This window comes from Salvelinus sp. IW2-2015, linkage group LG19 (assembly GCF_002910315.2).
Source record: "Salvelinus sp. IW2-2015 linkage group LG19, ASM291031v2, whole genome shotgun sequence".
NCBI lineage: Eukaryota > Metazoa > Chordata > Actinopteri > Salmoniformes > Salmonidae > Salvelinus > Salvelinus sp. IW2-2015.
The window spans coordinates 27,979,840-27,994,198 of NC_036859.1; the positions used below are offsets into that span (position 1 = coordinate 27,979,840).

Consider the following 14,359-nt stretch of genomic DNA (forward strand, 5'->3'; position numbering starts at 1 on the left):
CACTCCTTCGTTGCCGGCGGTGGTTTGGATCATTTCATGCTGAAAACTCCCCACTTTCATCTTCAATGGCCTTGCTGATGAAGGAGGTTTCACTCAATCTCACTAATTGGCCCATTATTCTTTCCTTTCACGATCCAGTCGTCCGTCTGCAGAAAACAGCCCCAGCATGATGTTTCCACCCCATGCTTCACAGTAGTTATGTTGTGTCTTGATGCAATCAGCTTTTGTCCTCCAAAGCCACGACAATTGAGTTTTTTAGCCAAAGTTTATTTTGTGTTATGCTGACATATGACATTCTCCCAGATTTCTTCTGGATCATTCAATGCACTAGCCAAACACTCTTCAGCACGGGCCTGGACATGTACTGGCTTTAGCAGCGGGGACACTCGCATGCAGGATTTGAGGCCCGGCTTGGCGTAGTGTTCTGATGGTAGGCTTGTTTACTTTGGTCCCAGCTCCTCTGCGGTGGGACCAAAGGGTTGACTGCGTATGATCGACTGGCTATGGTTGTGGTGGTCAATCCCCCCCATCGCAATTGGCTGCTGTGCCATTTCTTCCCCTGGCATTTCTGTATTACCCTAGGTCCCCGTGTGGTTCATGCGTGGAATTTGCTCACGGTTCTTGTGATATTATAGACCCCGGGGTGTGATCTTGCGGGAGCCCCAGATGCGGGGAATTATCAGTGGGCTTGTCTTTGTATGTCTTCTCATTTAATAAGTTGCCTCCACAGTTGATTTCTTCAAACCGAAGTGCTTACCTATTGCCAGATTCAGTCTTACCAGGCTGGTGCAGGTCTACAAGTTTTTCTGTGTCTTTTGACGCTCTTGGTCTTGGCCATAGTGGAGTTTGGGCTGTGACTGTTTGAGGTTGGCAGGTGTCTTTTTATACTGCAAACCAGTTCAAACAGGTGCCTATGAAGTTAACATGGTGAACGAGGCGAGAAGAGGAGCTCTTAAAGAAGAAGTTACAGGTCTTAGAAGGCAGAAATCTTGTCTGTTTTGGTGACAACAGACTGATTTATCCACAATTTGGCAAATAAATTCATTAACACATCCTACAATGTGATTTTCTGGATTTTTTTTCTCATTTTGTCTGTCATAGTTGAAGTGTACCTATGATGAAAATTACTTTTTAAGTGGGAGAACTTGCACAATTGGTGGCTGACTAAATACTTTTTTGCCCCACTGTATATTACAAAACACCATTTGGGATAAGTGGAATAAAAAGGTTGAAAATGACATTTGCTAGCAATCTGATACAAATCAGAGGATCATTTACCATTCATCAGTCCATCATTTAAGTAATTTAAACATTTCTATTTTGTATCAAACAACCAATGTGCGCATCCAAAGAAACCAAAGTTGCTCTTCAGAATCATCTCAACGGTATGCAGACTCATTTAGTAGTCCTAATATTCCTCCTCCCAGCTAAACCAGGTGAGAATGTAGCAGGCAGCAGAGGGGCGGGTCGTCTGTACTGGCCGGCGGCCTCGGCCCTCACCGCTAGACTCCGCCGCCTCATCACGGCCTACCAGCGCACGCACAAGAGGGAGCAGCTCCGCCAGGAAGCCATGGCACGGCCCGACGGACGCCGCCGCCGCCAGCCCCGAGAACATCTCTTCTCCATGGTCACAGACGGAGGAGGGGCCTACGTGCAGGAGGACGGAGCATTCATGACAGAGGGAAGTCCTTATATGGCCAAGGGCGGCGCTTTTATGCCTGAGACGACGGGGCTCCTGGCGGAAGGAGGGGCCGCCTTCAAAGAGAGGCGTCAGAGGTATAGMTCTCTGATGACTGATGCTGTACAAGATAAACCATTTGAACAGTTTATGATGACTTGTGTATAATAAACAGTAGAATTTGTTAGCCTGCTGTATAGAAGGCATTAGAACTACAAGAAGCTCTCGAATATCAACTGTTCCTGTTTGATCGTTTGAGAAGCCCTACTTCTAACTGTACTACAGTACCCACAATGCTCCAGTCTCCTTATCAATACACTACGCATGCATTGGTTGTTGGATTAACCCTTCCCTTGTCTTGTTCCCTGAGGTGGACCAGGCGTGAGGAATCAGACTTCTACCGGGTTGTGTCCACGTTTGGTGTGATCTATGACACGGACCGCCAGCGCTTTGACTGGACCCAGTTCAGGGCCTTCGCCCGGCTGGACAAGAAAAGTGACGAGAGCCTGGAGAAATACTACTTCTCCTTCGTGGCCATGTGCAAGCGGGTGTGTCGCATGCAGGTCAAGGCCAACACTGGTAATTATCTAGTTCTGTTGTCTCCGACCACAACAACCCTCACTCATAGTTAAATTTGCTTGCGCTAAAGCAAAGGACCTTTCCCTGAAAAGACAGATAAACAACTCTTCCTTTCTCCCCATCTCTCTTCTTCCTCTCCTCACACTCCCTCCTCCCCCGCCTCCTCCCGGCGCCTACCACTCGTCCCTCGATTCCACCCCGCCTCACTCTTCCCGCACGCCCTCCACCCTCCCGCCGCTCCCCCTACCTCCCGCCCGCTCTCCACCCGCCTCCTTCCTCCCCCGCCTCTCTCTCCCCCCGCCCTCCTTCCTCCCCCCGGCACCCTTCCTCCCCCCGCCCTCCTTCCTCCCCCCGCCCTCCTCCTCCCCCGCCCTCTCTCCTCCACCCGCCCCCCCACCTCCTTCCTCCCACCCTCCTGCCTCCCACCCTCCTTCCTCCTCCTCTCCCCCCTCTCCACCCTCCCACCCTCTACCTACCTACCCCACCCTCCTCCCTCCTCACCCTCTTACTCCTACCTACCCCACCCCTCCTCCCTCCCTCCCACCCTCTTATCCTTACACCCCACCCTCCTCCCTCCCTCCCACCTCTTACTCTTACCTACCCCACCCTCCTCCCTCCCTTCCACCCTCTTACTTCCGTACCTACCCCACTCCTCCTCCCTCCCACCCTCTTACTCCTTACCTCCTCCCACCTCCTCTTACTCCTACCTACCCACCTCCTCCTCCCCACACCCTTACCCTTTCCTACTCCTTACCTACCCCCCACCCTCCTCCCTCCCACCCTCTTACTCCTTACCTACCCCACCCTCCTCCCTCCCTCCCACCCTCTTACTCTTACCTACCCCACCCTCCTCCCTCCCTCCCACCACACACCTCCTACTCCTTAACCTACCCCACCCTCCTCCCTCCCACCCTCTTTATCCTTGACCTACCCCACCCTCCTCGCCCTCCGCACCCTCTTACTCCTATACCTACCCCACCCTCCTCCCTCTTACTCCTTACCACCTACCCCACTCTCCTTCCTCCTCCCACCCTCTTTTCTGTCTGGCAGAGCTCCCAGACCCTACCCTGATCATCGACCCCATCACGGAGGAACGCGCCTCACGCACCCTCTACCGCATTGAGCTGCTGCGTCGCATTCGCGAGCAGGTGCTGCCCAACTCCCTGCTAGGTGAGCGCCTGCGCCTCTGCCAGCCTAGCTCCGACCTGCCCGAGTGGTGGGACTGCGGCCGGCACGACTACGACCTCCTCCTGGGCGCCTCCAAGCACGGCGTGAGTCGCACTGACTACCACATCCTCAACGACCCTGCGCTGGGCTTCCTGGAGGCCCACAGGAAGTTCACCAAGGGGGGATTGGCTGGGGTGCCTCAGCCGCCCCGCGATGGAGCTCTCTCTACTGCTTCTTCCTCTTCCACTGAGCAGGCTACAGCTACTGCTGGTGCTGAAAAATCCTTACCTGTCCAAGAGGACGAAGAAGGGAAGGAGATGAAAGAGGAAGGTAACGACATTCCATGTACTAAACCTGAGAAACCAGACGAAGGCAAGGAAGAAGAGATGGAGGCGAAGAAGGAAGAGAAGGCCGGGTCTCCCAAGAAGGCGAAGAAGGAAGAGAAGGCCGGGTCTCCCAAGAAGGTGAAGGAGGAAGAGAAGGCCGGGTCTCCCAAGAAGGTGAAGGAGGAAGAGAAGGCCGGGTCTCCCAAGAAGGAGAAGGAGGAAGAGAAGGCCGGGTCTCCCAAGAAGGTGAAGGAGGAAGAGGAGGAAGACAAAGAGGAGGAAATGGAGGTCAACGGCGACGCTGACGGAGAGACTTCCAAGGAGGCCAAACCCGAGAAGGGGTACAAAGCTCCCACTGAGGAGACCAAGGACCAGGACAAAAAGCTGGACTTCCAGGAGAAACCAGAGTCTCCTAAAGCATCAGAAGAGCAGGGAACCAAGAAAGAAGAGAGAGATGAGAAAGAAGGAAGCCCTGCCAAGTCTCCTAAACCAGTGGCTGAGAAAGGGCCCGATGAGGAGAAGATGGAGGAAGACGACAAGTCTGAGAAGTCCTCTCAAGCTGAAGGTAGGTCCTACTCCTAACTCCATTGCTTAAAGTATTTTCACAAGGAGAAATCCCATTTTAGGGCAATTGGTGTTTGAATTMATTTTAAAACCATCAACAGTGAGTCTGTAAAAGTCTAGACAAACAGTTGGGTCTACTGCTTTATGTTGAAGCCAGACACAACAGTTAGTGGCGGTATGTAGTTGGTCTGCTTTAGATGGCATTTAGAAAGGACTACATGGCTGTGTGTTTGTATAATTAAGCTGCTTAGGCTTGCATTGAGGACACACTGTATGGTTCTTGTAGTATTCTGATGTGTCTAGTATTAAGGAAGTACTATATATGAAGCCATTTGTAGATTCTCCTGTGGCTTGTATTGACAAAGCACTATTGTTGTTTTTCAGCGGGCGCCACCTCAGAGCAGAAGAACTTTGACGAGGAGAGCAACGCCTCACTGAGCACCACGGCCAGAGACGAGACCCGCGACGGGTTCTGCCCCGAGGACGGAGAGCCCTCTGCCATCCCGGCCCTCCAGGAGAGAACYACCTCATCCTTCTGGCCCAAGGTTGGTAGTAAACGATATACATTCAGTCAGATATACATTCTCATATGTATTAATGTAGTGGTGAATTATATGAATACACAAATGAAAGCACACGTTATGTTGACCAGTGACTCCCAATAATATATACAAATATATATTTTTAAACATATGTATTCAAATATATAAAAACACACATTGTTGGAACTGTCAGTGGACATTAGGCGCACRCTTTATACATTGAGTGTACAAAACATTAAGAACACCTGCTCATTCCGTGACAGACTGACCAGGTGAATCCAGGTGAAAGCTATGATCCCTTATTGATGTCACTTGTTAAATCCACCAATCAGTGTAGATGAAGGGGAGGAGACAGGTTAAAGAAGCATTTTTAAGCCTTGAGACAACTGAGACATGGATTGTGTGTGTGACATTGAGGGTGAATAATCAAAATAAAAAATTGTGCGCAACTCAATTTTAGGAAGGTGTTCCTAATGTTTGGTGTACATAAAGTACTCCTTGGACAGAGTGTTATATCTCCCGGGTGGCGCAGTGGTCTAGGGCACTGCATCGCAGTGCTAGCTGCGCCACCAGAGTCTCTGGGTTCGCGCCCAGGCTGGGTTCGCGCCCAGGCTCTGTCGCAGCCGGCCGCAACCGGGAGATCCGTGGGGCGACGCACAATTGGCATAGCGTCGTCCGGGTTAGGGAGGGTTTGGCCGGTAGGGAGGGTTTGGCCGGTAGGGATATCCTTGTCTCAGTATGTAAAAATGTAATAAAATGTATGCACTCTACTGTAAGTCGCTCTGGATAAGAGCGTCTGCTAAATGACTAAAATGTAAATGTAAAAATGTTAAAGGGATACTTCAATATTTTGACAATGAAGCCCGTTATCTACTTCCCCGGAGTCAGATGAACTCGTGGGTACCATTTTTATGTCTGTCTGCAGTTTGAAGGAAGTTGCTAACTAGCATTAGTGTAACTGCTAGCATGCCATGCAATCTCCACAGACAAACATTGGCAGTAGAATGGCCTTACTGGAGAGCACAGTGACTTTCAACATGGCACCATCATAGGATGCCACCMCCTCAAATGTCTGCCCTGCTAGAGCTGCCCCGGTCAACTGTAAGTGCTGTTATTGTGAAGTGGAAACGTCTAGGAGCCACAACTGCTCAGCTGCGAAGTGGTAGGCCACACAAGTTCACAGAATGGAACCTCCGAGTGCTGAAGCAATTAGCACGTAAAAATCATCTGTCCTCGGTTGCAACACTCACTACTGCGTTCCAAGCTGCCTCTGGAAGCAASGTAAGCACATTAACTGTTTGTTGGAGCTTCATGAAAAGGGTTTCCATGGGCGAGCAGCCGCACACAAGCCTAAGGTAACCATGCGCAATGTCAAGCGTCAGCTAGAGTGGTGTAAATCTCGCCTCCATTGGACTCTGGAGTGATGAATAATAYGTCACCATCTGGCAGTCCGAACAAATCTGGGTTGGGCGGATGCCAGGAAAASGCTACCTGCCCCAATGCATAGTGCCAACTGTAAAGTTTGGTGGAGGAGAAATAAAGGTCTGGGGCTGTTTTTCATGGTTCGGGCTAGACCTCTTAGTTCCAGTGAATGGAAATCTTAACGCCACAGCATACAATGACATTCTAGACGATTCCAACTTTATGGTAAGTCTTTTCTTGTTTCAGCATGACAGTGCCACCGTGCACAAAGCGAGGTCCATACGGAAATGGTTTGTCGATCGGTGTGGAAGAACTTGACTGGCCTGCACAGAGCCCTGACCTCAACCCCATCAAACACCTATGGGATGAAATGGAATGCTGACTGCGAGCCAGGCCTAATCGACCAACATCAGTACCTGACCTCACTAATATTCTTGTGGCTGAATGGAAGCAAGTCCCCTCAGCAATGTTCCAACATCTAGTGGAAAGCCTTCCTAGAGGAGTGGCTGTTATAGCAGCAAAGGGGAGACCAACTCCATATTAATATCCATGATTTTGTAATGAGATTTTTGACAAGCAAGTGTCCACATACTTTTGTCAAACTGCACACACAGACATAAAAATGGAAGCCATGAGTTCCCTTTAAGTTCTGTATTGATACAACACAAATCAGTTTGTAAAGAATTTTTGGAAAACAAGCAAAGCCCTGTTCAAGTCAGACATCACTCCATCATGAAAGTACTAGTCAAGTGCTCTAGTGGTATTCTATAAAAGGTTCCAACCCCTGCTCTAGAATTAACCCATGCCTCTTTGCTCTGTCCCGACCTTCCAGGACCGTGTCATGATCAATCGCATGGACAACATCTGCGATGCGGTCATCAAGGGCAAGTGGCCCGCCAACCGACGCCAGTTCTTCGACTTCCCGGGCCTGTTGCCTGGATACCCCGGCCCCATGACGTCTGAAAGCCCCATGCCGAGGCAGAGCCTGGCCGAACTGTCGATGGCAGCGGCCGTTCAGACCAGCTTCAGTGGCAGCGAGGACCTCACCCTCTCGCCCCAGGCTAATGTAAGTCGCTAGCTAGGCCTGAAACCGCTAACCGAAGACTCTATCCCTACCCTCCCAAAGTAGGTTTAGTTCGTTCTAACTGCACAATTTATCGAGATATTAGTCCTTCACAATAAATTGATTGAAGTTAATGTATTGATGCAGTCTGTAAATAGATATTCCTTTATTAATCATAAAAACACTTATTCCTTACATCATTGCAATTTACTTTCATTGATTTTAATTGTTGTTGTGATCACATCTTAATCATCCCTCTCTTCCTCCCTCCTTCCCTTCCTCCGTACAGGACGATGCTCTGAGCATATCATTGCCGAAGCAGCGTCGTCGCAGGCGGAGGAAGGTGGAGATAGAGGCAGAGCGTGCGGCCAAGCGCAGGAACCTGATGGATATGGTGGCCCAGCTCAGAGAGTCTCACGCTGCAGAGTCCCAGAGCCAGGCCATGGATCTTACCAAGGCACGGTCTTTAGAATTAGGAATTAATACTAAATTCAGAAATGAGAATTATGMTTCACTTTTTACAACTGCATTGTATCATTTTTTAATTATAGTTTTGGGTCAGGTCCCTGATTTTCAATATTTTTAATCTCAATGGGATCATGTGTATGAGTAAAATGGATCCCATTAAAATAAAATGTATTTATCATAACAACTATTTATATAAATTAATCAAATATGTAAAGCACTATGGACTGTATTATATTAAAGTTTACATTTTTGTTACGGGTATTGTATTTTAGTCTATTCGTTTACTCTAAAAGTTTCCATACTGGTTTATCTTTTCCAGGGTATTCTGCACCAGCACCACAAGTCTTCAGCGCCCTCCCCGGCGAGCTACTCCAGCAGCATGGTCTCACCTGCTGCCCTCAAGGCACAGATGGAGCTTCTGCAGCCGGCCACACCTTCCAGACACAGGGCCAACTGCTCATTGGCCGAGGCTGACCTGCCCACCAGGAGGAGGCGGGGCCGCAGGAAAAATGTGGAGGGGCTGGAGCTGCTGTTCATGAGAGGAGCCACGGTACAGGACTCATTACTAGAGAAATACATGTTACGTCAATAATTATAAAGAAAATACACAGATGGATATAGTTTTGAACATTTTTGTAAAATGCCCTGAACATTGTACATATTGGATCTTTTTGGGAAAAGGCAATTAGACTAAACTACATTCAAATCAATTTGATAGGAATGAAAACATCTAATTACACTGAAGGAAAATGCAACTGTAAAGTGTTGGTTCCATGTTTCACGAGCTGAAATAAAAGATCCCATAAATATTCCATAATCACAAAAAGCTTATTTCTCTCAAATTTGGTGCACAAATTTGTTTACTTCCCTGTTAATGAGCATTTAATCTTTGCCAAGATAATCCATCCACCTGACATGTGCGGCATATAAAGAAGCTGATTAAACAGCATGATCATTACACAAGTAAACCTTGTGCTGGGGACAATAAAAGGCCACTCTAAAATATGCAGTTTTGTCACACAATACAATAGATGTCCAAAATGTTGAGGGAGCATGCAATTGGCATGCTGACTGCAGGAATGTCCACCAGAGTTGTTGCCAGAAAATTGAATGTTAATTTCTCAACCATAAGCCACCTCCAACGTAGATTTAGAATTTGGCAATACATCCAACCGGCCTCACAACCGCAGACCATGTGTATGGCGTTGTGTGGGCGAGCGGTTTGCTGATGTCAAAGTTGTAAACAGAGTGCCTCATGGTGGATTTGAGGTTATGGGATGGGCAGAAATACCATGACGAGACTCTGGGGCCCATTGTGAGGCCAATTGTTTTTAAGGTATCTGTGACCAACAGATGCATATCTGTATTCCCAGTCAATAGATCAGGGTCTAATGAATTTATTTCAATTGACTGATTTCCTTATGAGCTATGTAAAATCTTTGAAATAGCTGATGTTGCGTTTATTCTTTCTCAGTATATATCTGATTAAAAATCATAATTAATAAATCACACACACATACTCTATAATTTAATTTTACATGGTAATGAACAGATCATGATTTAATTTTACATGGTAATGAACAGATTATGATTTAATTTTACATGGTAATGAACAGATTATGATTTAATTTKACATGGTAATGAACAGAGTTTCTCCTGCCTTCCCGCAACAGGAGGATTCAGAGAGGACCAAAGCTTCAGTGGAGGGGTTGCAGATGCCCCCACGTTCCCACCGCCACAACATTCCCAGCACCTCCGCCTGTGTCCCCTCTGTCAGCGCTATGGAGGACAGGGAGGCTGGTACCCCCTCTAACAAAGACCTGAGTGACTGGCTCAGACAGCACCCCACATACACCATGGACATGCCTACTGCGTACACACCAGTATGTACTAGACTTTTTTTGTATAAAATATTTTTTTATCAGATTTCCTTATCTAGTGGAACAATCCGTTCATGTGGAATATGACTTACCCTTTACCTTCAACCCCCTGTTCCCTTTCCTAAATCAATCTTACCACAACCCTTTCAGTGATTCAACTATGGTTACAAAATATAACATTTAGCTATTCCATTTTGTAACGGTTGTAGTATACTATAAAGTATTAAATCTCAGATGTCTGGTCCTGTCATAGTTCCTAAACCCTGTTCCTTCTCCCGTCTGCCTCACTGTAGAAGAGTGAGGAGACGCTCCTCTCCTCCCAGTTCCCCAAACCCAAGCAAAAGAGACACCGCTGCCGGAACCCCAACAAGATCGACATCAACACGCTCACCGGAGAAGAGAAGGTTCCCGTGATCAACCGGAGAAACGGAAGAAAGGTATGGGCTCATTTCGGTACAGAAAGGTTTTGGCTCATTTCGGTACAGAAAGGTTTTGGCTCATTTCGGTACAGAAAGGTTTNTGGCTCATTTCGGTACAGAAAGGTTTTGGCTCATTTCGGTACAGAAAGGTTTGGGCTCATTTCGGTACAGAAAGGGTTGGGCTCATTTCGGTACAGAAAGGGTTGGGCTCATTTCGGTACAGAAAGGTTTGGGCTCATTTCGGTACAGAAAGGTTTGGGCTCATTTCGGTACAGAAAGGTTTGGGCTCATTTCGGTACAGAAAGGTTTGGGCTCATTTCGGTATAAATCAATTTTCACAAATGTATTGGTCGCTGTGTCGCAACAGTTTCAAAGACCTAATTTGTCTTTTCATAGCAGAACTGAAGGTATTGGTAGCTTATGAACCATTTGTTCCATTTCTTTCCCAGATGGGTGGTGCCATGGCCCCTCCCATGAAGGATCTTCCCAGATGGCTCCTGGAGAACTCAGATTTTGCCGTCGCTCCAGACTGGACTGACATTGTCAAGCAATCGGTGAGTCATTTGTCATTCTCCTGTTTAGCCATCAAATGATTCCAATCAGCACTTGTTTTATATTTTGACTTTATCTGATGGAATTTCAACAAGCAGTTTGAACTCTGAAGAAATTGATGCCTAATCGCTAAATTGTCATTGACTGCCAAACTAACTGTGGTCTCCTCTCCCTTCCTTAGGGCTTCCTCCCTGAGGCCATGTTCGACCGTCTCCTGACTGGGCCCTTGGTGCGTGAGGAGGGTGTCCGTCGTCGGGGAAGACGTCCCAAATCGGAGATCGCCAAGGCAGCAGCGGCCCAGGCTGCATCCTCTGGGGGCCTTAACCCCCTGCTGATAAACGGCTTGTTTGGAGGCATGGACCTCACCAGCTTGCAGGGCCTACAGAGCCTCCAGAGTCTGCAGCTGCAGCTCATGGGCTTCCCCGGCATGGGGGGGGCTGACGCTAAACACGCCTCGGCCATGCTGCCTCTCATGCTGCCTGGCATGGCTGGTATGGGCGGTCTGCCCAACATGTTTGGCCTGGGAGGCCTGTTCGCAAGCAACCTGGCTGCAGCCACGCCTGCTGCAGCCTCCAACGGCACCAACGACGAGGGCGATTCAGACGAGACATCGAAGAGAGACGCCAGGGAGGGTGGACAAGAGCAGGATGAGGAGAAGGACGACACTGGGGAGGAGGCAGAGTCGAGCAAGGCTAATGGGGAGGTCGTGGCTCTGAATGTGGCTGCTGCCGCTATGGCCGCCTCCGGCATGTCAGCTACCTCACTGGCCTTCAATCCCTTCCTGCTCTCCACCATGGCCCCGGGGCTCTTTTCCCCCTACATGTTCCTGCCCCCTGGTCTGGGAGGTCTCACCCTGCCTGGCTTCCCCCCCACTGCCCTGGCTGACCTGCAGAGTGCCATGGCTGGAGCCATGGGGGTTGCCTCTGGAGCTCAGGGCCAGGAGAAGGAGCCCGGCCAGGTTGCCCTGGACCGCCCTGCTGCCGCTACCGCAGACCCAGAGACTGCTGATGACAGTGACTCAGCTGAGAGCCTGGAGAAGACTGCAGAGTCGTCTGCGCTAGAAGATGAGGCCTCAGCATTGGCAGAGGAAGCCGACTCACCGGAAGACCTGGAGGCCGAGGAGGAAGGAGAGGATGCCCTTGAGGAAGAGAAGAGTGACTGAATCGAACTGGCCTTTGACCCCCCCCCACCAAACTGATATCCAAACATATGAATTTGTTTTTTAGTTTTTGTTTCTTTGACAGGTAAACATTTTAATCAGGGAGAGCATATGTAGCTAAAAGGCTCTTAATGTATTGTTAATGGCATAGTCAGGGAAAAAGCTAACTGAAGTAGAGTTTTGCGGATGTTTTAAGGGTGTTATTTTTGGTCTTTGTTCACTGAACGGTGCATTCTAGATGAAATGGGAAATTTCCTCAAATATTATTATAGGAATTAATCGTTCCAATAGTGCTATGCTGCTTTTCTGTTTCATTTATTATTAAATTTTTTGGTGGATATTGTGACAGTAAGTAGCATCTCGTAACTCTCCAGTGGCGTACAATTTAACGGCATTAAGCGTCTGTCTATATGCTGCTGATGAAAAGGATCATGGGTAATTTAGATTTTGCTGTTGTACTGTTCTGCTTTTAAGAGCAGGATGAAGTTCTCACAAATCAGATGGCCTAATAATCTGACGTGGTTCCAGTTATGTGCGACTGGACGATCCTACGTAACGCGACAATATGAGGTTGGTGACCTAACACCACACACCCGAGGTCTATTTCTGTAGTCTTAACCACTCTAACATGCCAACGTGGACTGGTTCCAGTCTCTCATGACGATCCATGTGGGGGTAGAGGTTAGGTCAGAGACACATCCGTCAACACCAACCCCGACTGTCTATTCGTGATAGTCTTCACACTGCTAACAATGCACTGAACTGGGGTTCCAGTCTCTCACTGGGACGATCAACACACACCCGTCAACCCCCTGCATCGAGGGTGACAAGATCACGATCTGGTCTATGGTCCTGTTAAGTCTTACACTCTAACAATCCAACCTGACTGTTCCCCCGTTTCAATCGGACGGTCCTACCGTCACCCTCCAACCGTTCCTCTCCCATTACCCTTCTCAGTACCAGTTTTCTGTCTACTATTAACACCCATATTGTCTGACTCTTCCAAGTCACACTGGTTATAGAAACAGTTTTCCAGTTTCACAGCGACCGATGGCCCTGGGTCTCCTGCCTGTTTTTAGTCTGACACTGACAAAGCCGAGCAGAGGAGAGACCTCTCTCCAACAACGCGGAGGGAGACAGCAATAACCGAAGGCAGCTTTTGAATGTTTCAAACATCGCTCTCCCATTTAAACACAACTACAACCACAAGTGTTGGTGAAAAAGAGAAATGAAATCGCATACAAATGATGACATTAAAAAGTTCTGCAATCTATTCGTCTCACTCTATTCCTGATGATGCACTGGTGTAAGAGTAAAATAATCAGGTACCTTTTATCTTTGAATGGACTTTTTGTTTCTTTTAGCCACCAAGCTGAACAGCATTACCTCAATTCTAACTAGCCTTGAAGTTTACAGACATACGTTGTAAATGGGGTTTTTTGTGTGTCTTATTTTTTTGGAACATCGTATGATGAACTGTTGTTATGACGCTTTTAATAAAAGTGAATCATGATATTCGCCTAGGAAACCAAACCCAGAGTGCTTGTTGTGACTGTTTTGGAATTAGATGTTAAATGTAGATGTCTATTTTGAGTGTTAAATGACGTTGGTTGATTCATGGTGGTGATATTGTCAGAAAGCAGCAGAAAATGACGTAAATATCCCAGAATCTGAAAATAAAGGGTTAAGTGCAGATGGACCACTTTTCGCCAAATGTGTTCATTGCTTCTGTCTATTACAAATATCCACTAACAATTCAATAAAATCAACTACATTCACTTAAGAATCACGTCAGACATATTTAATTTCATAGCAAAATAATTGTCTGCACATGTTGTAATTTTGCAAAACACTAGAACAGCCACACTATCCATCTACCCTAAGAAAGAAGGGGACACTTACCGAGAGAGTGGCTGATGGCCAGCTCTCCTCACCTGATCAGAAAGTCTTTATAGCTGAAAACAATCTCATACAACCCTAATTAGTCCTCTTATCTTTATAGTCATGAGAAGGAGCCAATATGGATGTAGTGAGGCCATTTGAGAATTTCACCACAGTCATTGAGTCCTAAAGGTCATGAACTTGGGTTCTTACTGGGATGTTCTAACATATGCCTCATGATATGGTCTTTCAACAGATGCTTCCTGTCACGTTCCTGACCTGTTTTCTGTTAGTTTTGTATGTGTTAGTTGGTCAGGACGTGAGTTTGGGTGGGCAGTCTATGTTTTCTGTTTCTATGTTGGTTTGGGTACCTAATATGGTTCTCAATTAGAGGCAGGTGGTTTTCATCTCCTCTGATTGAGAATCATATTAAGGTAGGGAGTTTCACAGTGTTTGTTTGTGGGTGGTTGTCTCCTGTGTCAGTGTCTGTATGTTACGCCACACGGGACTGTTTTCGGTTTTGTTTGTTCGTTCGTTTTATGTAGTCAGTTTTCCTGTTATTGCGTTCTTCGTGTTTCATGTAAGGTCGTCGTCCAGGTCTGTCTACATCGTTTATTTGTTTTGTTAATTATTCAAGTATAGTTCGTTTTTTCGTCTTG

General features: G+C 47.5%; 1 protein-coding gene across 1 annotated transcript in view; it reads left to right on the forward strand.

Moving 5' to 3' along the window:
- Positions 1-12,331, forward strand: part of LOC111979468 (chromodomain-helicase-DNA-binding protein 7) — a 54,198-nt gene extending 41,867 nt beyond the window's left edge. The window contains exons 19-29 of the mRNA XM_070448932.1: positions 1,428-1,776; positions 2,049-2,257; positions 3,308-4,315; positions 4,699-4,859; positions 7,111-7,344; positions 7,631-7,798; positions 8,129-8,359; positions 9,483-9,692; positions 9,983-10,126; positions 10,558-10,662; positions 10,842-12,331. Of these exons, the coding sequence (XP_070305033.1) occupies positions 1,428-1,776; positions 2,049-2,257; positions 3,308-4,315; positions 4,699-4,859; positions 7,111-7,344; positions 7,631-7,798; positions 8,129-8,359; positions 9,483-9,692; positions 9,983-10,126; positions 10,558-10,662; positions 10,842-11,822 (3,800 nt within the window). The 3' untranslated portion in view covers positions 11,823-12,331. The remainder of the gene's footprint in view (positions 1-1,427; positions 1,777-2,048; positions 2,258-3,307; positions 4,316-4,698; positions 4,860-7,110; positions 7,345-7,630; positions 7,799-8,128; positions 8,360-9,482; positions 9,693-9,982; positions 10,127-10,557; positions 10,663-10,841) is intronic.
- Positions 12,332-14,359: the final 2,028 nt, after the last annotated feature.